The sequence below is a fragment of the Geotrypetes seraphini genome, chromosome 13, assembly GCF_902459505.1.
Source record: "Geotrypetes seraphini chromosome 13, aGeoSer1.1, whole genome shotgun sequence".
NCBI lineage: Eukaryota > Metazoa > Chordata > Amphibia > Gymnophiona > Dermophiidae > Geotrypetes > Geotrypetes seraphini.
In genome coordinates, this window is record NC_047096.1 from 30,337,285 (window position 1) to 30,363,450 (window position 26,166).

The window sequence follows — 26,166 nt, forward strand, 5'->3', positions numbered from 1 at the left end:
GGTTCTCAGGGAGCAGAAGAGAGATTGGGGCCGAATTGGGGTACATTCAGTTCTTTCCTTTGCAGGCTTATTCCAGTATCTAACTTTGTCCTCTCTTGAATTACACGCAGCAGTGTCTGCGGTGTGTGCCATGAGATAACAACACTTTTGTTTCAGCTTAGGCCATGAGTTCACTTTTAAAGTTTATCTTTATGCCCGATGACACTCAGTTTCTCAGCAGCAGACGTTACCAAGGAGAGAAAGCCCTGGATATCACCTTAATTGAAGCTTATTACATGTGCCATAAAATAAGTTGGCATCCATGCATAAAACAAGAAATACTTTGTACTCCTCCTGCCAGAACCTTTTTGGGGATTGGCTCATATGGAATCACCTCAGTAGAAGGAGCACATAGGGCCTTCAAAAAGAGAATATTTTAATGAGAATGTTCTAGAACAGATGATGCGTCCCTTCTCAGTGAAATAAAGGACGGAGAAAAGCTGTTCTTGTTTCTGGTGTGAGGCTCTCTTAGTAATTGTCTTTTTTTTTTAACATTGTATACAATATATATGTAAAATTGTAGCTCCTAAGTGGATTTCCATGTCCTCTGTTTTACAAGTTGAAGTGGTGCAAATTCTTCCATAACCCACCAGTCTCCTTCTCAGCAGGACATCACCCAGTGTTCTGTAACTCTTCGCCTGTTCCCCGCCAATCCACCCGCTTCTCTGACAATATAAGAAACGGGAAAGAAATGAGCATTTGTGCCCTCAGAATGCAAAGAGCTGCTGCTCTCAGTTTTTTGTTTTTTTTTTTTGTTTTGTTTTCCATGTTCTCCCAGACAATGGATCAAGCCATTAATATTCAGTAGCTGTTCTCAGCCCGTTTGCCGCCTGTGCTGTGAGTTGAGCGCCAGCAGCTGTGTTGGGTAGTGGAGGCCAGCCGAGCCTGTGGCATTGATAGATCCCTGATTTACACGCCTCGTCATGTAATAAACTCTCAGCTGCTCGTGGGGTGGAGGGGGGGGAGTGCAGAGACTGGCTGGTTTTATGACTGAGACAATTGGTAACCAGACAGATGCTACCAGGTACCATTGGAGGGTTCGGATGAGAAGCGGGGCATGGTTGGTGGGGGAGGGGTGAAGGGGCAATGGATGTCACAGGTGCAGACTGGCAGCCAGAGGTGGGGGACTGTAATTAGTCCCGTTTGTCCTGCACTTAATGTCAAGCTCATTAAGAAGCCTTCTAACTTAATCAACATGCCACATATTGGATTTTTGTGTGTGTATATGCTATTATGAACGACAGTGACTGCCTGTCTCTGTAAAAATGTCAGATCTGATGGCTTTCGTGTGGTTTTTTTTCTTTTTTATGGTGGGGGTTAATGAGTGGGAAGGGGGTGGTTTTGTTATTTTGTAATACTCTTGAGATTCCTTATTTAAACTTCATTTAACCTGTGATTGGATTTGATAATTAAATTCAACCAAATTCTGTCGCACAAGCCTTTCAGACTTAACACTCCATTTTAAAATAGCCTTATGTCCTAAAGAGTGGCAGGAAGGAAGGGAAGAGGAAAGAGACGGTACTTAGTCTAGTGCTGGAAGAGTGGGTAAAGGCTCTGCTTGCAGGCCTCACCTGCCATTAGTTCTCAAGTCATGGGAGCAAGATGAATATATACTTTTTTGTAATTCTTCATTAATAGACAATCATGTATCATAATTCAACCTAATGCCTGGGACTGCACTGGTAGGACAGCACAGGGACCCTGCTGACTCAAACCCTTTGGTATATCTGGGAGCCAGGGGGAGGGGAGGGAAGCTTCCCCAAGGAGGAAAGGTTGGCCATCACTGGTTGAGCTGTTGCCTCTGCACCCAGAGGTTGTGAGATCAAATCCTGGTGCTGCTCCTTGTGACCCTGGGCAAGTCACTTAATCCCACCGCTTTGAATGTCAGCTTTGAAATGCCAAAGCCACAAGAAAGCAATATATAAGTCCCCATTCCTTTTCCCTCAATGTGATGCACCACATGGGTTTTGTGATCTGAATTGGAACTCGGAAGTCTTTAGAAGGTAAGGAATATGTGATGAAAGATGTTGAACTGGCATTTCTGGCTTACATTTTTGTGTCCAGTTCCTCACGGACAGTAAGGTGGCACTAGCTTATCACGTGTTGTAATAATATGTAAAGTTTCTTTCCCTGCTTGGCTGCAGCCTTGGTGGCGTCATCCTAGCTCATCCGTACTCTTCTGTTGCTAATTATTGAAGGGTTTGGGATTATAGAAGGGAGACTTGTTGGCAAAGTGTGCTCCCTTCTTGGGCACCAGTATCCTGCTTCTGTGCTAGCACTGTCCCATAGTTTTAACAGGTGCCCATGGCTGCAGGGAGTGTTCATGCCAGGTAACAATCAGAATTGTTAGGAGTTGCTCTTCTGTTTCTCTCTTCATTACATACTAGCTCCAAGCCTTCAAGAATATGTTAATCTGGTCCTGGTTTTTTGCTCCTCTGCGTTGGTGGACTTGTAGTTCTAAATTATCTCGGGGTAAAGAGGATAAAGGATAATGGTTTTAATATACAGACTTTCTGTAATATAGTATAATCTCATTATAACAGACTTCAAGGGACCTGGAAAAACAGTCTGTTATATCCAGAGTCCGCTATATCCAGAGTTGCAATTTTTTAAAAACTTTATTTAGGTCAACTCGAAATAACGTACAATCAGTGAACAACAGTCACTGCACTACCATATCAGCAACATCAAGGACAAAACTCAGCAAAACCACTAAAAGATGTTCTAAAGCATTATGTTGTACTCTACTGGAAAGGAAAATATTTTCTTCTGGGCTGCATTTTGATACTAAATCACCGGCACGCCACGCACCTTGTAGGCGGAGCCTGCATGTCCATTATAGCCGAACAAAACTACAGCTAAAAGCGGCTCTGGGGACCAAATTGGTTGTCCATTATATGCAAGTCCTCTATATGCAATGATTTTCTGTATGTTTATAAAGGCGCACGGCCGGGACCAGCAGACCTCGTCCACTATAGGCGAGGTTCTGTTATAAGCGAGTCTGTTATAATGAGATTATACTTTACAGCCAAAAACAGTTTACACATATTGTATGCAGGTAATTTCTGCTCCTAGTGGGCTCAGGGACATTTCCAGTACTCTACCATGCAACATAGCTGCTGGCATTCAGCTTGCCGCACAGGGGGCAAACAGGCTGATCAACTCTGAGATGAGCCTGGTATTGGAGGAGGAGTCTGACAGGCAGGGTTCAAATCCTTCCATTGATTCTTTATGTGACCATGGGCAAGCCAATATCACCCTTTATTGTCTCTAGTACAACTTAAATTGGAAGTCTACTGGGACAAGGGGAAAACTTATGTTCTTCTATTTAATGTACCTTGAACTCATACTTACAAAAGTCAAGTAATTAAGTCTGAAATCCAATTTGTTCTATTCAATTTCCTCTTCCCAGTTCTCAGGACACTCCCAGTCCATCAGATTTTCAGGATATGCATGAGATAGATTTGCATATGATGGAGGCAGCGCATGCACATTTTTGTGCATATTCATTGTGAATATCCTGCAAACTAGACTGGGTTAATGTGTTAATCCAGTTCTTAAGAGAGGTCCTGTTCTAGCATGATGCATATGCCCAGGGCTGGTTTGAGGGAAGAATGAAGCCACAACTGGTAGCCCCAAATGTGCACAAGCCTGGAGTAGCACAGAGCCCCTGCTGACCCAGCCCGTACTGTCTGGGAAGTGCCATGGTCAGATGGGGGTGTACAACCCCAAAACTGTATGTCTCTGTTCCATGAAAAAAATAGGAAAACAATCACACCCAACAGCTAACTTCTCAGGTCTTTCTGACCTGTAATTCTCAGGTGGTGTTCAGTATATTTTTGATATAGCTTTTAATCCTTAACCCTACTCCTCTGCCCTCCAACCCAGCCCGCTGATTAACTGTTCCCCTTAATTGTATCCATGACATCCTGTTTGTCTGTCTTGCCTGTTTAGATTGTAAGCTCTTTCGAGCAGGGACTGTTTTCTTACTCTTTGTGACTCTTTGCAGTGCTGCGTGCATCTGGTAGCGCTATAGGAATAGTAGTAGTAGTAATAATAATATTGGGGTAGGACTGGAGAAGTAGCCTAATGGTTAGTGCAGTGGCCTGATAATCTGGAGAACTGGGTTTGATTACTACTGCAGCTCCTTGTAATTCTAGGCAAGTCACTTAACCCTTTCAGGACCATAAGGATTGTAGGCCAATTTTTGTGGTTTTGACGACATTTTTATGGTAAAAAGGGCTTGCAGATGCCAAAAAATTAATTTTTTTTGTGAAATATCTTTTTTTTTTTTTTTTTTTAAATCACACTTCTGGCTTATGGACAGTGTGGCAAGTGAATCTTCTCGTCAATCTGGCAACGACGCTAATGAATGAATGTCGGAACCAGTTTGTTTACATAAAGGCAGTATCATATGGAATCCGTACATATCAAATTTAGAACTGTAGACTATCCCAATCAAAATTTATAGGATTTTAAAGTTATGGGACAAATATGTCCCTTGGTCCTGAAAGGGTTAAACCTCCATTGCCCCAGGTGCAAAAAAAAAGTACCCTGTATATAACACGTAACCATAGAAAGGCAGCACATGAATTCTCATCCCCTTTCCCTAATATTGCTGGGTATGGATTTTTTTCAGAACATTCCCAAAAGACGTCAAAGCCCAGAGATTTGTAGGAAGAGTATCTTTGGATTTTAGGGGTGGGGAATTGTTCTTGATCTGAAGAAGCAAAGAGAAAGAGCAAGCGACAAATACTGTATTAATGAGGAAGTGAAAAGCCCAGGGAGGAGAGTCTGTAACTAGAAGAACAATTTATGCTTAGGCACGAGTGCAGTTTGACATCGGGATAATGAAAAAACGTAGGTCATTGTGGATGACTTAAGCCTTCAGCAGCTGAAGAAAATGTATGAAACGTGGCACGCATTACACGCTTGGGCTGCTCTGCACATCTGCAGTAGGACAAGTGAAATACAGTTGGCCAGTTCTTTACCATAAACTGTGGTTGTAGGATAGGCAGCGCTGAGAAATTGTAATTACAGTGACAAGACAAATCAGGAATATTTAAATATTCATGAACAAGTCTGGGGTGATCCATCCGTCTTTATCGTGCTTGCCTCCGCGTGTGCAATAAATGATCAGTGCAGGACCTCACCTTCCATTCCTAGAATTTGGAGCCTTGTGCTTGAAGGTTCATTTATTACTTATCAACGGTGGGGTGGAAATATTGAGTCTGGAAATCTTTCATTACTGAGAAAATGCTTTCCTGAAGATTTAAGACAAAAAGGAGCTTTCTGCCCACCTGAATTTTCAGTGCAATTCTTCCTCCCTTCTCTCCCTCCTGCTTGCACAGACTTGAAATTTAAATGCATGGAGGCAGATTTTAGATAGAACATGGAGATAAAAATTCACACATCCAAGTCAGTGTATAGGGAATTCCCATACTGTTTTATAAGAGCCTTTGCCAAATGAAGAGCCTTTTGTAAAATAGTTGGAAGACTTTATTTACAGTATTACTTATTGGGATTTATTAACCACCTTTCCTGGAAGAGATTCACCCAAAGCTGCTTACAATAAATACATTGAACATGCCGAAGAGTACCTGTCTGTCTGGGCAGGCTCACAATCTAACCATGGTAACTGGGGCAACGGAGTGTTAAGTAACCTGCCCATAGTCACAAGTAGCAGGCTGGGATCAAACTCATATCCTCAGGGTGCTGAGGCAGCAGTTCTAACCACTAGGCCACTCCTCCAGCAAAGTCCTTCCACTGTTTTGGTGGAGATGAGAACGGTGATAGAATTCAAAAAGGATCTCTAATTAGAAAAGAACGGTATAAAAAAACGCAGAACTTAAATGGTTGCATGTGTGTTTGATGTATCAAGTGATACTTAGATGGCAACTCCAGCTGTGAAGAACTAAGACTGGTACTGGGCAGACATGCACAGTCTGTGTCCTGTATTTAGCGATTTGTTTTAGGATGGGCTGGAGAGGGCTTTGACAGAAACTCCAGTAATTTGGAACCTAAGGACAGTACCAGGTGGACTTATATGGTCTATGTCCCAGAAATGTCAAGAACATAAGAAGTTGCCTCCGCTGAGGCAGACCAGAGGTCCATCTTGCCCAGCGGTCCGCTCCCGCGGCGGCCCATCAGACCTATTGCCTGAACAGTGGTCTCTGACTAATTTTGTTACTGCCTCTAATTCTCTAATCCTATCCCTAAAACCTTACCTCTACTCCTATCTGTACCCCTCAATCCCTTTGTCTTCCAGGTACCTATCCAAACCTTCTTTGAACCCCTGTAGCGTGCTCCTGCTTATCACATCCTCCGGTAGCGCGTTCCATGTATCTACCACCCTCTGGGTGAAAAAGAACTTCCTGGCGTTTGTTCTAAACCTTCCCCCTTTCAATTTCTCCGAGTGCCCCCTTGTACTTGTGGTTCCCCATAATTTGAAAAATCTGTCCCTGTCTACTTTTTCTACGCCCTTCATGATCTTGAAGGTTTCTATCATGTCTCCTCTAAGTCTCCGCTTTTCCAGGGAGAAAAGCCCCAGCTTTTCCAGTCTGTCAGTTTATGAGAGGTCCTCCATTCCCTTTATTAGCAATTTAATCATGAACTGATAATGAGTGTGACTATTGGACGGACTGGATGAACCATTCAGGTCTTTATCTACCATCATTTACTATGTTACTATATACAATAGGAGCAATGATTTAAAAAGCTGCACGTGGGGAAAACACTATACAGCCCCTTAACCCATAGACATAGTAACAGCTTTCTAAAAGTTTTGCTCCCTTTGTAAATGACTCGATCCCAGCCTTGGCGACACCAAACCTCCTGTAATGCCTGCTTTCCTACCCTTTAGAGCCCCATGGGACATCACCACAGAGCAACACTCGCCCTGCAGAAGGAATATCCATATTTAGAAGGATGACCCTCCTCCCCCCCCCTGGTGGTTGTACTGTGAGATTACCACTAGGGATGATTGGTACCATTTTGGATTCTGGTTTCAATCTAGGCACCAGCAAAAAAAAGGTCTGTGGGGGGGGAAAGGGATTGCTGCCTCCAAGGGCTCACTGCACCTCTGATAACTGACACCTGGGTAGTTCGGGAGGTGGGGATGGAGCTTATGTGGCAGCAGATGGGTTTTGGAGTCAGGGTGAAGTTCTTGAGTTGGGGAGGGGTAATGTCTTAGGGTTTTGACATTAGAAGGATGGTATCAGGAGGGACTGCTGATAAGGGATGCTTTGGGATGGAGGGGTGGAACCAGGATCGGGTAGCATCACTGCTGGAAGCAGTACTTAGAGGGGTAATGCTTTGCTCCTGTAGTACATGCCTGAGCTGATAGTGTGGGCCGTCTACACTATCAACCCAAACATAACATAGAGGCTGTGACCTTGTACACTGCTCAGACAATTTTTTTTTAAGCAGTATATCAAATTTTAAATAAAACTTGGAAACTTGCAAGAACCGTGTGCCCAGTGAGCTAACTGCAGGGCAGAGTCAGGGCATATCCCTGTGTTTACCATGTAGGCTTTGAACTGACTGCACAGGTTAAATGTGTGATGAGCACAAGCCTCACTGTATTTATGTAAAAAGGGCCTCAAAATTTCACTAAATGCCTAAATTTGGGAGCAGATGTAGGGCAGGTGATAAAAGGTTCAGAGCTTCACACTGATTTTGAGCACTAGGGCTCGTAAATCTAGGAGAATGACTGACATATATTTAAGTTCCTAAATTTAAGAGGAATTGTCAACTGAAAACTTAGGCTCCTAAATTAGACTAATAAAATGACCCAAATTTAGGAGCCTAACTTAGGGGACACATTTTGGGAGTCAGGTTTTTGGAGTATTGGGCTCTATGTGCATAGTAAAACAGGAATTAACACATTTTCTTGGACTCTTCAATCCATGCCCAAGAAATATCCCTTTAAATCTGTATGCCCTGTGTCTTCTACATGTGTAAATAGCAGCACTGCAAACTCAACGCTTGCACATGTGAAACCATTGGGGGGGGGGGGTTTCCAATTATTTTTATTTTAAACATTATGTGATGAACAGTTTTACAAGTTAGGTACAGTATTCACTTTTTAACAGGATGTGATAAGAGCGGATAGCGTAGCTGGTTTTAAGAAATGTTTGGACAAGTTCCTGGAGGAAAAGACCATAGTCTGTTATTGAGAAAGACATGGGGGAAGCCACTGCTTGCCCTTTATTGGTGACATAGAATATGGCTATTCTTGGGTTTTGGCCAGATACTAGTGACCTGGATTGGCCACCCTGAGAATGGGCTACTGAGCTTGGTCTGACCCAGTATGGCTGTTCTTATGAATAATAATAATAATAATCGGTTTATATACTGCCAGGCCGTAAAGTTCTATGCGGTTTATGCTCTTGTGCCAAGTATAGGGCAATCAAGCCATTGTAACATCACTGATGAGGTTGGCTGTGAGGCACTATGGAAAGAGGCATTATGACATCACAATCTCAGCTCTGATATGTTGCTCTCATTGGGGTTCCGGAATCTTGCTATTCTTTGAGATGCTGGAATGTTGCTACTCCTTGGGGTTTTAGCCAGGTACTAGTGACCTGGATTGGCCACCGTGGGAACGGGCTACTGGCTTGATGGACCATTGGTCTGACCCAGTAAGGCTATTCATATGTTCTTAACCACATCGCAACAGTCATCAGCATGGTTTACCTTTCATTTTTTATTTTCACCTCCCCACTAAAGCCACACAAGTTCTCTAAAATTACCTCTGTAATTTTAATCAAGATAAGCTATCCATGAAAATTATATGTGCATTTTTCAGTGATACTACTTGGGTGGACGGAATCACTGAAAATCTGCATCAAGTTAGACAAGTTATCCACGTTGCCACGCTGCTGCAAACTAACATGCAGGAAGTTTTTGGGGTTTGTTTGTTTTTGTCGCACGAGGGCTCTTTTGCCAAACTGCATTAAGCACTTGAATGATGACGGCTAGCACACAACCACAGCAAAGGGTTTTGAGGTGGTTTACCAGTTATTGCACAGAATTCCACGGGTTAAGTGCTTCTCATGTTGGCGGGGGACGACGACAAGTGTTAGATAGCAAACTGCACGTACCGTACCATTTACTGCCTACCTTATAGTTAATATGGGACCCCTTACAGTCTCCTAAATGGATGCTAAGTGCTTCTGGCCACAGTTAATTGGCACTATAACATGGGACATGCATATGAAAATGCCGGTTTCAGCCCCCACTGATTGCTGCATAAAATTTGCAGCCGCTGTGCAGTACAGTCTTCTGTTATGTCATGGTATCTGCAAATTTTACCACACTGTATTAAAAGGGCCAATGATTTTATTCTGGCCAACAGTGCTAAGGATCTATTCCAGCCATCAGCCGTGGAAGCTTGATTGTCATTGTAGTAAGACTCTCTGGTTCGCTACCATTCTGAGTATATGAGCATATGTTTCTGTATTTATTTACACCTCATTCCCCAATCAGGGCTTTCCTTTCAGCTTTATAATAATCTAAATAGCTGCTAGAACTAATGAGATTATTGCATGAGCATTCCTTTTTCAGAATAGCACTTAGCACTGAATTTGGGGGGGGGGGTTGGCACCGTTTATAGAATACTCCCCAAATGGCGGAATAGAAATCTCTAACGTAATGTAATGTAATATGGATAATCAATCAGTTCATCTGACCTTTTCAATAACTACATATAGGTTTGAAGCTCTATACGCACACACACTTGTACATAACCATGGACTATACAGTACTGTATATCTATATTACACTTGGGGACAAAGTGTGGTGTCTGTCAGAAACAAGGAGAGAGCCTATCTGTGTGCTGCTATGCTTACATATCCTGCTGTCAAACTCCAGCAGACATGAGACTTTAGGATTCACAATGGATACTGGGGACCTGAAACGAGGATGCACAGGATCACATATCAGAATAAATGGAGATGTGCCGGGCAAAGCAGAAGGGAGAGATTTTTATTATTTCTAGAAGCTTATATACAGGCATCATCATCAAAAGAGGTTTAGAGCAATAAATTAAATATTATCTTTAATCAGTTACACATACAAATGCCCAATCTAGTCATAGAAAATATGCATTAAAAAAGTCCTAAGCTTAGCTTAGAAGGCTGTTGGTGGCTGACCAAAAGATAAGAGTGCTGGGACTGGTTGGAGTAGGGGGTCAGAAAACAATTGCATGTCTGGGACATGGGTAGAGGGGTTGATTTGGGTGGAGCCATTTAGGGGAAAGGAAAGTCTTCTGAAACTTCTAGTGCAGGGGTGTCAAAGTTCCTCCTTGAGGGCCACCATCCAGTCGGGTTTTCAGGATTTCCCCAATGAATATGCATGAGATCTATTAGCATACAATGAAAGCAGTGCATGCAAATAGATCTCATGCATGCATAGTCATGGGGAAATCCTGAAAAGCCGACTGGATTGCGGCCCTCGAGGAGGAACTTTGACACCCCTGTTCTAGTGTATTTGACCAGCTGCAAACTAGCACATTATGCAATAAGGCTCTTTTATTTATTTATTTAAAAATGTATAATCCGCATATCCTGCAATTCTAGGCGGGTAACAATAAAACATACATACATAAAATAACACATGATTACATAACAATAAAAGTTATACAAGCAGTTGACATTAAAAACTACTGTAATCAAAATTAACCACAGTCAGAAAGTGTATCAAACATAAAATTAAAATCAGATTTTAGGAAAGGAACACTTGCTCAAAAAGCCTAATTTCCTAAACTGCAGAATCCCCGACAGACTTCTCATCTCCATGGGCAACTCATTCCAATACAGAGTCTCAGCACACTCAAAGATGGCACATCCAGACCCAGCTTGTCCATAGATCATAACACTCAACGGCTGATAATACATTAACAAAGATCAATGGCCCATCATCCTTCAAAAGACCTTAAATTTAATACGTGCATTAATGGACAGCCAGTGCAAATCGTCTAAAACGGATGTAACATGATCAAACCTCGTGGCTCGCGTGATTGTACGTTTTAGCAGCAATTTGTAGGGCCTGAATAACATATTTTGGCAGCCCGCGGTACAAAGCGTTACAGTAGTCAAATTCTGGGGTCAGTATTGCACTAATGGTAGTTTTAAAATTAGCCTCAAGCCACAGTTTGAAGAAAACCCGCGACATCACCGACGTCACATGGGGCTTGAACGTATGAAGTCCACAATGACTCCTAAATATCTGCATTGCTACAGAACAGGAAACACCACATCATCCAATACAATCTCAGATGGAAACCTCATCAACTGCTTTTCACGTCCCAGGGACAAAACCTCGGTCTTTGGTGCATTTAACTTCACCTGATTCCGATGCATCCAGTCCTTGACAACCTGGAAGCAGTGAGTAAAGGTCTTCAACGCATTCGCAAAGGAATTGGTCACAGATATCAAAAAAACAGAAGTCATCAGTGTAAAGACGAAAACTGATCCCAAGTCTACACAGCTCCTTGCAAAGAGGTAACAAATAGATGTTAAATAAAACAGCAGACAGCACTGAACCTTGCGGAATGCCACAGCCCAACGTTGCCCAATTAGACTTCTGCTGTCCAACTTCCACACAAAACTCTCTATTATCCAGAAACGTTTGGAACCAGTCCAAAACTTTCCCTCCTATACCCAGAGATTGAAGTCTGGTTAACAAAATTTGATGATTAATAGTGTCCTCTGTGGTATAATGCTGTGTTATAAGCTGGGAGGAGACACCTCTCTCAGTAACTGGTAGCAGAAGGGTCTGTCTTGTGCCAGTATTCTTATAAGGAACAGGATAGAATGGATCACAGTAAAATGAGTGTCTTAAAAAAATATTTCCTAAATTCTGATCCGACATTTTATGGTCTACGCTACAGTGGACTGTTTTTGGTTTTCATTTGCAGGGCCTATTTTCATTAGTATTGCATGTTTCAATGTGTCCTATAGACTGAGATATCAAGGCAACTGAACCATGCATGTCATGAAAAATTTTCTGTAAACACCTGTCCCATGTGCTCCCTTACCCCAAGACACATCTTAACTTTTATGTTCATGGCATTTTCTCAGCAAAGACTTTGCCCCATGACATTAAATGGAATAGGATCTCAGTATTTTAGGAGGCCACCTAGCTTTCTGGTTGACCTCCCAGAGATCCCACCATTAAGCCATTTTCTCTAAGTCAGAAATTGAGCATGGTTCTCAGTCTCTGCCAGCTGAATGCTAAATGTTGCATATAGGGATTCAAGTATGTACAATTTCTGAATTGTATATGTTTTTATTTTGGAGGGTGTGTAGATAGGGTTACCAGATGTCCAGGAAATCCTAGGCATGTCTTCTTTCCAGAGGACTGTCTGGGTGCCCAAACAGATTTCCAAAACCTGGCAGTTTGTCCAAGTTTTGAAAGACCCTGAGCTCAAGGTTGTGTCTGGAGTCTGGAGAATGTGATTCAGTGACACCAAACGCATTTGTGTGATGTCATAACGTCACAGCTGCACATGTTCAGAGGCCCTCCAGACGTGGCCTGGACTTGGGGAAGAAGACATGAGGTTTGTGTGGGAACAGAATGGGGCAGAGCTGGACATGGGATGGGGCGATGTGTCCTCTTTTTGCATGAACAAATCTGGTAACTTTATATGTACAGGGAGGGGGAGGCAGAACCTTTTTAATCCTGAAGGACAAGTTTGAAAGAGAGAAAATTATCTAGGCTTGTGGTGGTGGGTCTTATAGACTGGAAAGGGGGCATTTCTAGGGCAGCCTTGCCATACACTCTTCTCCATGAAGTGCTTTGGAGACCAGCATAGAGGAAATACTCCCTGCTACTAAACCGTGGCCATCTCTGTCTTCCTGCAGGTGATCACCCATATGAATGCGAGTTCTGTGGGAGCTGCTTCCGAGATGAAAGTACGCTGAAGGGTCATAAGCGAATCCACACCGGTGAGAAGCCCTATGAGTGCAATGGCTGCGGCAAGAAGTTCAGCCTTAAGCACCAGCTGGAGACCCACTACCGGGTTCATACAGGTACCAGTTATTACACTGAGGTCTCAATTTGCCTGCTCAGGGGCCAATGTACTAACGTGTTCTAGACTTTGTGCATAGCTTATGGTGCACAATTTTGTGTGCAGTCGTGACTGCTCTATGTTAAAAGCTGTGTGGAAAGATCCACTTAAGATCAGTACATGAGTCATTTAAATCCCTTAATACTAAAAGTGTAAGCTCTTAAAGATAGGTGCAGAGACACATGCAGAAAACCAGAAGGCTGAGTGCAGTCCCCCTCATTCTGTAAACACGTGTGCTCAATGTTAACGCTAAGTGCACAAAGTTGTGCGTAAAAGTTACAGAATAGTGTCAATAAAACATGTAACTTTAAGTGCCTGGAAGACTGAGTTTTGCTTGGGAAAGTGGGCTGTGTGATTATGAAGGGGTTGTTTTTTGGGATATGAGACATCAACCTTTCGTCCCAGTTTTCCCCAGTGGCCTATTGGCTGACTAGACTTCCTTAGGAATGTCTAACCAGGGGAGGGGGAGGAGGGAGCAGTAGCTACATAGACAGTGCCTTAGAAACTTTGAGTCTTTGTTTTTTGCCCTAGAGCCTATTGGCTGGCTAAGCTTCCTTAGAAATGTCTAACCAATGTACTGCAGTTATATTTGTATCAGCTTCCATGCATCCCCCAGCTTGCACTAACTTCAGCTGTGTTCTCCTTTTTACATTCCATATGTCTTCTCTCAGCCTCTCTTTCCCTCACAACCCCTTAGCTACACTGCAGGTTTTCTTTCTTAGCCAGACAATATTCTCAGGGTGTACCAGGCTGCTTCCTAGGGATCCATTACCGGTCTCTCAGTCGGTTGCCACTGTCCCAGCTGATCCCTCTGCTGGTCAACTGTCAGTCCTTCTCCCTCAGCCTTGGACTCTTCCAGCTTCTCAATCGCTCAGTCGGCTCCAGGCTCTACTAGGCCCTCCAGCTACTCTTCTAGCACTTTCCTGCCGGTGTATAGGTCTCCACTGACCCTCCCACCACCAGGCTTCACTACAGGACTTTCCGCTGCTGCATTGGTCTCCCCTGCCAGGACTTGTCAGCCTGGCCACTAGCCAGTGAATAGATCCCTCCCGGACCCTCCCACCACCATCTTCTGATCTCAGTTGCACCAGTCCCCCCTGTCAGGACTGGTCAGCCTGGCCACTCTACTCTGCTGCACTAGGCCCCCTGTCAGCACAGGTCAGCCGTGGCCTTCAGGGCTGTCCAGGAGTTAGGCCAGAGGCCAGCATTCCTCCTCCCAAGGGTTGCCCAGCTCCCGAAGGAGCTCCTTGTCTTCTAAGGATCCAGGTAGTGGGGATCCAAGAGGCCATTGAATGAGGGCCTGGTGGTAGCCCCACAAGGAGAGTCCTCAGTGCATGCATCTGCAGTAAGATGACTGAGGGGCTGGTAGAGCCCTCAGTGCCACTGAAAATTAGTGGTTAGCCCCAAACAGACGATTTTAACAGGCCAGGAGCCATTTATAGCCAGTTAAATCAGTTTGAATATCAACCCCAATGATGTCCCATGATCAGAGGCACTGATAATTGGAATTTATATGCATAAGTGTTCTATAACATATGTGCCAAAGTCAATTAGCATGTGGCTGCAAGACAGCTGGCACATGGGAGCAGTATGAGTAAGCTATGGCACATGGGTGTATCACCAAGCAATGCCTATAACTTATAGCAGGGCTACTGAATTCTGGTCATCAAGGTCCACAGGCAGGTCAGGTTTTCAGGATATCCACAAGGAGCCACAAGCACTAGGGGTCACTCGGAGAAATTGAAAGGGGACAGGTTTAGAACAAATGCTAGGAAGTTCTTTTTTACCCAGAGGGTGGTGGACACATAGAACAAGCTTCCGGAGGAGGTGATAAGCCAGAACTCTGTACAGGGGTTCAAGGAAGGTTTGGATAGGTTCCTGGAGGATAAGGGGATAGAGGGGTACAGATAGAACTTGAGGTAGGTTATAGAAGTGGTCAGAAACCACTTCACAGGTCGCGGACCTGATGGGCCGCCGCGGGAGCGGACCGCTGGGCAGGATGGACCTCTGGTCTGACCCAGTGGAGGCAACTTCTTATGTTCTTATGTTCTTAATATAAATGAGAGAGATTTGCTTGAATGGCTTCCTTAGTATGCAAATCTCTCTCATGCATATTCATTGTGGATGTCTGGAAAACTTGACCTGCCTGTGGACCGTAGTCCTGCCTTATAGAAAACTATCAATCCCACATGTAGCACAGCACATTTTAAGCGTGCCAACTAAAGCAAGTATTGGCCAAGTGGACACACCTAAATTTTGGCACTCCAGGCAGTTTTGTGCTAGTATTCTATAATGGCTTAAGCACACCCTAAGGCTAAATGCATCCATTTGGCACCTACATCTTGGTGCCAAATTAAACAATTGCCCCTTTAGTTTTTTTTCTGCAGCCTTTGGTTTGTGAGTGTGGCTGAGCTCAACGTTGCCTCTAAGCCAGGGATCTCAAAGTCCCTCCTCGAGGGCCGCAATCCAGTCGGGTTTTCAGGATTTCCTCCAATGAATATGCATTGAAAGCAGTGCATGCACATAGATCTCATGCATATTCATTGGGGAAATCCTGAAAACCCGACTGGATTGCGGCCCTCAAGGAGGGACTTTGAGACCCCTGCTCTAAGCCGTACGGGAATCCTCCGCCTATATTTCTGCCTCTGGGGTTGCTGTTTCAATATCGCATTTTTAATAGAGAAGGACAGGCAAGTTCTTTAGGACTCCAGAGGACCTGCCTGTTGCTAGCAATTGAAAACATAATATTGAAGCACCAACACTCCCTGTCAGCAATGCAGCTGGAGGACTCTCATACAGCTTAGTGGGAACATTGGCTGAGGCAGCTCTTATCTAACATACTTGGGTTATTGTTCACAGGTGAGAAGCCCTTTGAGTGCAAACTGTGCCATCAACGATCCCGCGATTACTCCGCAATGATCAAACACCTCAGGACCCACAATGGCGCCTCTCCATATCAGTGCACCATCTGCCTGGAGTACTGCCCCAGCCTGTCTGCCATGCAGAAGCACATGAAGGCACATAAGCCTGAAGACATACCGCCCGACTGGAGGATAGAAAAGACATATCTCTATCTGTGCTATGTGTAAAAGGGACACAGGCAAAAAAAGTCCTGAATGACAAGGCAAAAATATTGAAATGAAGGGAAAGGCCAGCCTCTTCGTATTCTGCCGCACCTCATGTATAAATCGCCTCTCCCCCACCTTTTTTTTTTTTAATTTTGTTGTTGGTGATACTTGTGCTGAGAAGAAGGCAAAGAAAAAAGCCAAACCTGTTGTATGTTTGCCGTTTCCTTGGAAAAAGTTTATGTGCTTTACTCAAGTGCTTTAGTATATTGGAAAAACAAAGATGAAAGTTGTTTTATTTTCCTTAACTTTTGATTTTAATAGGATCTTTTTTTTTTTTTTAATTGTACCTAACTTGGAGAGGGCCGAAGCTTCCAATGTCTGCAGCCCACCATTGGTGGGATTGCCAGACTGCCTTGAAATTGATGGGCTCTGCAGGCTGTAAAGGGTTAATACTTGGCAGCCTCTAAGTGATGGGTAGTGAAGCTGGCAGTAGATGAACTGATGGGATATTGTAGCTGTGGTGTCAAGTCGCCAAGAACTGACTTATTTCATTACTATGTGGGACATCCCCCCCCAAAAAAAAAAAAAAAATAATAATAATATGGACAGCTTAGAGTCATTGTGCTAACCACTACCCTTCCCCTCCCTCTGCCCCAACTACATTTAGTTGTTGTGAGAGTTCCTATTATATCTTATGGATGCTCTCTGGACTCCTGTGCTGGTCAAAACAATCTCATTGATATCTTTTGATGCAAGCGTCCAGGGAGAAAGGACAGCACTTGGCTTTATGCTCTCACGCTATGAGAGTGCCACTTACTTCTCAACAGGCTGGGCTGTGTATGGAGGATGAGGGGTGTCAAAGCCCCTCCTCGAGGGTCACAATCCAGTCGGGTTTTCAGGATTTCCCCCATGAATATGCTTGAGATCTATTAGCATACAATGAAAGCAGTACATGCAACTAGATCTCATGCATATTCATTGGAAGAAATCCTGAAAACACGACTGGATTGCGGCCCTCGAGAAGGGATTTTGACACCCCTGCTCTAGCAGCTAGATGTCACCCACTAGAGTGTAGTATGGAACTCTTAAGGAAATGAGAGGACTTTTTTAAGTTCAGTGATAGATGGCATCTGATCAGGAGATAATGCTGTCATATAAGCACTAGAACCCAACCCTTGTCTATTTTGAGCATTGTCTTTTTCTTAATGTAGGCTGCAGTCCCTTTTGGAAGAGAGGGAACAGTTCTGGGAGGATGGCTGAGTTTCAGAGCCACCAACCAACTTTCGAATTAATTAAAAAAAATAAATATTATATATAGTCAAAGTACTTACTAGGGGAATATTCCATTGATGGATATATAGCACTTAAAGGGTTAAATTAAACATAAACCTTGTTGCATAAGAGAGTTGAACTTAAAGTTAACACCCTCCAAAGGAGCAAGGCAATAACGGCAAAAATCAGCTTATTGAAGCCTCCTTCTGGGGTGTATAGTGCTACTATATAGTGCTCCATGCCTTTGGAAGGAGAAGGTTTCACTAGTTATTTTCTTCTAATTCTGGTGGGGGAGGAAAGGTGAAGAGTATCAGCCTTGACCAGTCCTGTAATCTGGCAAGATCTGAAGCTAACTAAAGCTTTTCACCCCCTTTCTCACCTTGGATTCCTTTCTGTCTCCCTCCACTCCCCCACCCCAACACCCTGTCATCTTAATGTAATTAAAATAGCACATTTAGGACCCCATTTACAAAGCTGCGGTAGCGATTCTCCCACAGCAAATGCACCAAAGTCCACAGGAATTGAATGGGCTTTTTTACAATGAACAAAATCATAAATACACCCTATTTGGTCTGACTTCCATCTTCAAGCCTTAGAAGTTATTAACTTGCTGCCCTATTCCCATGATATCATGTATAGTCTGTTGTCTATTTAAATTAGATGGGAAGTTGCTGTGCTGTTTGCCATCAGAGCTTAAACAGACACTTCACAAAAGGACTAATGAGTGGGATTTATTTATTTTTTTTAAAGCATGTCCATAATATAAACTATACCTTTGGCCCAGTATTCAGAACTATTTATTCAGGTTTCTGGTACTGCTACCTGAGTAAGAAGCATTGACTGGGCTTTCCGAATAATACTGCTGAAAATCTGGGCATAGTGCTTGTTATCTGGATACTGGCACTGAGCCATTACCTTAATCCAGGTAACTTGCAGCACTGCCTGTTTATACCCAGACCAACAAACATCCAGCTATAACTGAACTCTGATAACCAGTGTTGCTGAATAGTGGATATTGTGGAGGGGGGGAGATAAAGGCTAAATGTTTCTGTAAAGACAAGAAAAGGAACTGAGGAATAAGCCCAAAGTGGAGCCAAGAAACAAGAAGGCTCCATCTAGTGCATCACTTTTCATTATAATAGGATAAAGCAGGGGTGTCTTGTGTTTCCCTCTGTGCAATCTTTTTAAAAGCTGTCACCAGAGAGGAAGGCTGGAGGGCAGCTTTCCCCTTTAATGCCTGGAATCCATGGGACTTTCAGACTTCTGGATCTGCATATCCTGTAAGACTTACAAATTATTTTGTGCATTTAAGAAAAGGGAGTAAAACACAGAATAGGTATTAATTTTCCGCTGGAACGTAAGGGTAAGGAGGCACTCCCACTGATTTGTTCTTACTCAAAATGAGGCAGTGTCCCCTTGCCATGACAGCACTGGATCCACAAAGCAGACACAAAAATTTCTAGGAGCAGAAGACGGAGCATTATAAAATGCAAATTAGTTTTAAAAGTATATCCAAACAAAACCTTTGCACCGATGGTGGTGGTGGTGGTGGTGGTGGGGAGGGGGGTCTTGAATGGAATCTCCCCATCTCTTCACAGCTTGCCCCTGTCTGTCCTGGAGAATATCTCCCAGGGCCATGAGAATTTCAGCTCAACCTTTAATATTTGCAGGGAATTAAGGACACAAAAAAGCTTTTTTTTTTTTGTTTTTTTTTTGTTTTTATGTTTTTAAAAATGTAGTTGTTGAGAGGGAAGGAGCTGATTTATATTTATTTTTAATTTTTCCTCCCATTTCCTATGGTTCCATGTTTCGCACATTATACTTGAATTACCTCGGATGTTCTCATTATTATTTTCTGTTCTTTATTTTAGGTTAAGAGACCTCACAACATGTGCATTTAATTTATGGCTAAGGGCTCTTTTACTAAAGTGCTTTAAGCAGTTAACGTGCAAATGAGTATGCAGTGTTACAGCATGGTGGTATGACAGCGCATGCTAATTGCATGCTGTGTTAAGGAATGAGTTATGGGTATGGACTTCACACTGCAGTTAGCACATGGTACTTACCATGCATTCACTTCTGCAGTTAATGCCCTCAATAAGAGGTGTTAAGAGTGTCCAGGTTAATTGCAAACAGTCTTAATGCATATTAAAGAACATTTCAGTGCACTAATTACAGAGAAGATGCTGGGCAATATTTGTTGCACGACGCTTGCACTCACTGTATGTTAAAAGTGCGGTAAGTGCAAAAACACATAATACACTTTTAGTAAAGGAGTCCCTAAGTAATTAGTTTGAAGGTTGTCCCACATGTTGCAGAACGCCAGGTTATTTGTATTAGTATGTGTGTATTTGTGTTTATGTATATATGTATAGCGATGTGTATGCAAAAAAAAAAAAATTATATATATATATATGTAATATGCATGTGTATAGAAGAATGACGCTAAAGCTTATGTCATTTTTCTGTGCACACTGTGTCTACCAAACCTGGTATCTTTTTGGCCTTTTTGCCTGTAGGGGCAGAAAAACAAAAGGGGTCATTAATATCAATGTTGTTTTTGGTTTTTTTGTTTTTTCTCAAAGCTACCTCCTTTAAGTTTGTATTTTTTTGAATTAATATTGCATTACATGTGGACACTTTGCAGTATTTGTTTCTTTTTTGCTACGTGAGGTCATCTCCATGTCATCTCACTGCTTTATTTACATTTGTACATGGTGAGAGAACATTTTTTTAAAAGGTTTTTTTTTAATCTTGTAATTTAGTTGATAAAGGTTAATGAGAAAAAGTTAGTAGGTAGGATTCCAGGGAACAAGAGACGTAATGGAGATGTTCCCTTCTCTGCTGCTTAGTTCAACAATATAAGAAGACATCCTAAAAACCTTGAGGGTGGGGGTGGGGGGAGAAAAATAAATCCCTTTGGTAATATTGGGTAAGGTGTTTGTAACCTTAGTGGCTTAGTTGAATTTTTTGGAAACATAGTAAAAGAAAAATAAGTTAATACAAGTTGAATATGTGATTAGAACAGAAAGGGTTTCTTTTCTTTTCTTTTTTTTTTTTTCATTTTACTAGATTATTATTTGCCTTTTGTTGATTAATGTGAATGACATACACTGACAGGTGAGTGTATGAAAATCTTAGAGCAGGCTTCAGTATAGGATACCCACACGCAGGTGGGATTTGTGTTTAGCTGTTGTCTTAATGCCATGCAAATAATTTGCTGCTCCACCCCAAACTCCCACCAAACCTTTTTTTTTGTTGTTGTGTTTGGTGACAAGAAATTGAATCAAAAGATGTGATTTAAAAAAAAAATGTTAAAAAGAAAAAAAAAAATAAGAAAATTCCCTCTTTCTCTCTAAAAATAAAGTGTTACACTACAATTCAGTTTCCCTCGCTGCTGGAAATGAATAGTAAAAAAAGAAAAAAAAATGAGGGTTAGACTGAAATTTACAAGTTGTAATATTTTTGTAATACTTGTTAGTCCCTTTTAGTTCCCTGCTGGGCTCTTCCCTTTTGTAATGTGAACACTGACTGGTGTATGTGCGTGTCTGCGTGAGTGTATGCATGTGTGTATGTGTGAGTAGGGGGGAGCACAAATACATAAACTAATTCTACAGTATTGTTATCTGATGTTCCAGTGGTGGGATGCATTAAATCAGAGGGACACCTTGTCTGTTTGCGAATATTTTAGCCTGGCCTGCACCCTCCATCAAATAAAACTGGGAGCTGTTGGTTTAGCTTGTGCAATTAGATGTTTGGGGCCTTAAACTTTGAGTTGGGTTGAGTGAGTCCAATGTCACCTTATACCAGAATTTTTTTTTTCCTCCTGCACCTTTGGGCCTTTGACTCTATCAGATCCAAGGCTGAGTTCTAATACCATAAGCCTTTATTTATAACTATGCAGGAATTCCGCCCTCTTTCACACACAACCCCGTTCCACACACCATAAATGCATTGAGGCTGGTCATTGAAGGGTAATCCTTCAGGCTAAACTAAACTAAACCTTGGGTTAGGCTGGCGCCCATAAACCAGAGCTCATTCAGATCCACATACTAGGTCTACCACAAAATAATGACCATGATGCTGTCCACTTTGAGAATATAAATGCTGCCTCCATGGCATCTCCAGTCAACCTAGAGAGCAGAACACTCAACCTGGGCATCGGACAAAGGACCTTTGGTATGAAAGTTCTTGGAACAATTTTTAAGCTCTACTGGAAAACATGCTAAATACCTCCCTATCTTCTCCAGACAAACACATTAGTACTAATATCCAACTGCATTGTCTTTTACTGATAGTGTAGCTCAGTTTTCCCTCGAGCACTACAAATTATACATCCTTCTTATTTTCCATATGTTGAATAAAAAGTAAAAAAAATCTATAGAAATTATATCCAAATAAAGATTGTAAACTGTTGCCAAAAGTGGGCAAGTTTTGAATGCGATGAAAGACATTTGCCTCTGAGCTATGCAGTATCTTATAGACTTGCAAGCCTTAATATTAAAAAGAAAAAACAGGTTTGCACACAGTAGGCAGAAGGCTAAGGATACAGTGAAGATTAAGGATCACTGTACAGGTGCTGGGATTTACCTGTACACAAGTTGAAAAGATATAAGCAGGGAGTATGCAGAAGAAGACAATCGGCTCACGCCCACTTCCCAATCCTCGCAGTCCGTCTCCCCCATATAATGTTTCAGTGCATATGAGCTGTAGAGGGCAGATTGGCTTGCATGGCTATTAGGTGACTTATATATTTATTTACTTAGTAACTCGTACTTAATACACCGCAATTCCTTAGTTCAAAGCAGTTTAAATGCTAAAATCGGATAAACAGAAAACTCCATTTGTTAGAAAAGACAGAAAACAAATAGCACACATACATTTGGAAGGAAAAGAGAGTAGTGTGCTTGCCCTGCAGAACCTGGCTAGTCATCAATTTTTTAAAGCCACTTTGAAACTGGGAAAAACTGGTAGACCTCTGATAGATTGGGGTAAGGCATTCCAAAGCCTTGGCGCGATAAAAAAAAGAAAGCAGAGTGCCTGGCAGCCTCATATTAGGACTTGGAAGGGGAGGAGGGTGCAAAACTAATATTTTAGCATCTAAAGAATGTAAGGTTCTTGCAGGAGTATTGCAATCATGTGACTAGGCCGAGCTATAACACCCGCTACATGTCCACCCTTAAGCACCTCTGTAAAACACAACAGGGTTACACACATATTTCTTAAAACATGTGACCAGGTCTTCCTGATCTCCTGGTTGTCCTGAGGTCCTCCCTGGACTCATTGTTCTCCCGGGTCCTCTCTGGACTCCGTCCCTCCAGGTCTCTCCTGAGTCCTTCCTTTGACTCTGTATTGGCCCTCCAGGTCTTCGGCAGCTTCCGATGCCATTCACTTGTCACTCCACCGGTTGCCATCATCCCAGTCAGTCTCTCCTCTGGATGCTCCTTAGAACTTGGCCAATGCTCCCAAGGTCTTTCAGGCTGCTTCACCTGGGGTCCTCTCTGATGGCTTTCGGTGCCATCACCAGTCTCTCCACCTGTCACCACTGGCCCTGCCAGTCCCAATGCTGATCATCCAACTAACCCCTTCAACTTTGGACATTGCCAGCGCTTCCAGTTGCTTCTTGTGGAGCTACCACCAGTCCCTGGTCTCTTGGGTCCTCATCACCTGGATCCTTCTTCACTGGTCCCTCTGTCGGTCATCAAGCCTGAATCCCTTCATCAATTCCAGGCTCTACCAGACCCTCCAGCTATTTTTAACTCTTTTCTGCCAGTGTATAGGTCCCTGCAGATCCACCACCTGACTTCACTCCAGGGCCACCCTCCCATCCTACTTCTGTATCAGTCCCCCCTGTCAGGACTGGTCAGCCTAGCCACTCTACTTCGCTGCACTTGACCCCCTGTCAGCATTGGCCAACAGTAGCCTTCAAGAGTTAGGCCAACATTTCTCCTCCCAAGGGTTGCTCAGATTCTGAAGGAGCTCCTTGCTTTCTGAGCACTTTGTGCAGGGAACTGTTCTTTTCAGCACCACAATCCACTCAGGGTGAGTAGACAGCTTTCAGCAGCATTTGCAGCTCGTATGCAAATAGGTTCTCCTCTCAGGCTCAATGAGCTCTACTGCTCAGGCTCCTTCTTCTGGCCAGTGACCGGTACTCCACCCTCTCACAGGTATAAGGAAGAATCATTAGAGAGCTAAAGAGGGATACCTTGATGTAGCTCCTTATGAGCCAGGCATAGAATTTTAAATTGACTATCCCTTTCCCACCATTTCCAATGTGGAGACTTAAAAAAAAAAAAAGGGTGCAATGATTGTAAGGTTTTGCATTGCAGAGGAACCCTTGCACGCATAGGGTGTCCTGCCCCAGGCCTCATGGAATATAGACTAACCTTGTTCTTAGCAATATATGAAGCAATATATGAATAGCTAATGTATCATTGGAATTTGCCTAGATAAAGTACATTTTAATGGCTAGAAGACACATACATCCTTTTTGCGCAGACTTTTTTTTTTTTTTTTTTAAGATGATAGCTGCCCTGCATGAGAAGGAAAGGCCACAGTCAAACTGGAGCTCTGATTTAGTCCAATCTGCCATGTAACATTGGGAAAATGCTTCTGTAATCTTTGTGCTGGGACAGTGTTTTCACATTTAAAAGAATAAAAATGACATTGCTGCATTTTCTCATCAATTGTGATGGTGCACTTTTTGGTATAAATTGGTTCAGCTTGCTAGGGATGCCATGGTGAGAGAATCCTGATGGTGCTGATGAATTTGCTCACCGTGCTAGTACACAAGTTCCCTTTACTTGGCTTGGAGGAAACTCCTGGAAGCGCCCTTCCATGTTTTTAGTTTGTTGGCATCTGGAGATTTTCACAAACACCTGTCAGTGGGGGTTTTGTTAGCGTCTGGTCCACCTACCTTTAATCCGTTTTCCTCATCATTTGCTTCCGAAGCATTTTGGGGTTTGTGGTCCTGTGTCACTAGGGATGAGGAGGGGGAATTGCAGGATCCTCTGTGAATTCAAAAGGAAAACCAATGCCTAAGGAAGAAAACTAGCTTGTGAAGCTTTTTCTGTCCATCTCAAATGCCTTCTGATTTGAAGCAGATGGATAGGCATTAAAATAAAGGATTAGACTGAGACTGGAACTAGTCTGGCAACACTGAGCACCAGTCAGAATCAATGTTTGGGAGGGAAAATTGAGAAGGGTGTACTTTGCTAACCCCAATCTGGTTATGCCTGTTGGCTTTCTAAGTCAGTAGCATCTGAGGGCAGGGTGAGTCCCATGGCATCCTTACAAGGTTGAGTACCAGCCTCTTGGTGTAACGCAGTATTTTTCACTTAGTGTTATGCATGTTCTCGTTAATGGCTAAAGAAATGGTCATGGTGAATGCACCAAACTGTCCTGTCCATATATAAATATATGTATATTATAGCACTGAGGACCAATTGCCCTGCTGGACCAAGCAAAATACAGCTTTTTTTGTGTTATGATTATTAAACTGCTTGTTTGACCGCACAAGTGCCAGTTATGATTGCCCTTTATAATAAGAAAGTGTTTTAATTGCTGTTATTGTTATGTCTACCTCAGCACCTCCTGTCAGTATAATTTGAGGTGGTGCCCAATTTATTTTTTTTTTAATTTGCTTAACTCTTTTGTACAAATCTTATTCTTGTTTTTTCTTTTTCTCTTCCCATCTCCCTCTCTTCCACTTTTCTCCCCATCAGTTTGGTTCCTCTCTTGTTTTGTTTTAGTATTTTCCCCCCTTTTAATATTTTTAAATTTTGTCTTTGTTTGCAGAAGTGCTTGTGTGTGTCCTGTCCGTTTATGGTACAGATACAGTTTGCTCAAAGTTTTGTGACGTGTCCTGCTGCAACTCCCTGGCATCTTCCTTTTGTTCTGTGTAGGTGCCCTGGCGACATTTCTTTGTGACTTCAGTGTTTCTAATGGAGAAAAAAAAAGATATTTTATGCTGCAGGTTTTCTTTCTTTCTCTAAATCTCTCTCTCTCTCTCTCTCTCTCCATGTTGTCACTAAGTGAAGTTTGTGCCTTCTATAGCAAAGAGATATTTTTTACATCTTACTAACGGTAGATTTTTTTGTAGTGAGCATTTTTTTGTATTTTTATTTATAAGTCTCATAAGGAAAAAAAAATAGCAAACGTTCAGTTGTATACCTTGAATCTGCAGTTTAGAAAGTTAATAAAGTTAATTCAGTTGTCTCTGATCAGTGTTGCCTCTGTCATCTTTGTCTGAAATTTATTCATCTGTAAGGGGGCAATTGATAATATATTATTGCTCACTGGGTTCCCTTAGAATGCAGAGGTGCCTCGATGGTAATTCTCTGCCATTCTCAGTGTGGTTGACATAATTCAAACCAAAACTAACCCCCTGTTCTACAAAGCTGCGCTAGCGGCTGCAACGCAAGAACAGCCCCGAAGCCCTTTAAATCTCTATGAGCTCCGGGGCCGTTACAGCGCAGCTTTGTAGAAGAGGGGGGTAAGTTTTCAAAATCAAAATGAAAATTAGATGCATTGCATAATACTTCGCAGAGTAAGAAGAGCAGTGTAAAACAAAATTCAAATGGTCTCTTAATACCTGCTCCAAAGAGCTTGTAATCTAAATTTGAGTTATGGGGAGCCAAGTGTTTCTGTACTGGTCAAGAAAGAACATCATATGGTCATTATATAGGGTTTCATTGGATGCAGAATGAATAAATG

The 26,166-nt window shown here is 42.6% G+C and overlaps 1 protein-coding gene across 4 annotated transcripts in view; it reads left to right on the top strand.

Moving 5' to 3' along the window:
* The window catches only part of ZBTB16 (zinc finger and BTB domain containing 16), a 371,412-nt gene extending 345,739 nt beyond the window's left edge, over positions 1-25,673 (top strand). For all 4 annotated transcript variants that reach the window (XM_033917282.1, XM_033917281.1, XM_033917283.1 and 1 more), the window contains exons 6-7: positions 12,906-13,073; positions 15,971-25,673. In XM_033917282.1, the coding sequence (XP_033773173.1) occupies positions 12,906-13,073; positions 15,971-16,200 (398 nt within the window). In that variant the 3' untranslated portion in view covers positions 16,201-25,673. The remainder of the gene's footprint in view (positions 1-12,905; positions 13,074-15,970) is intronic.
* The last annotated feature ends 493 nt before the right edge of the window (positions 25,674-26,166 follow it).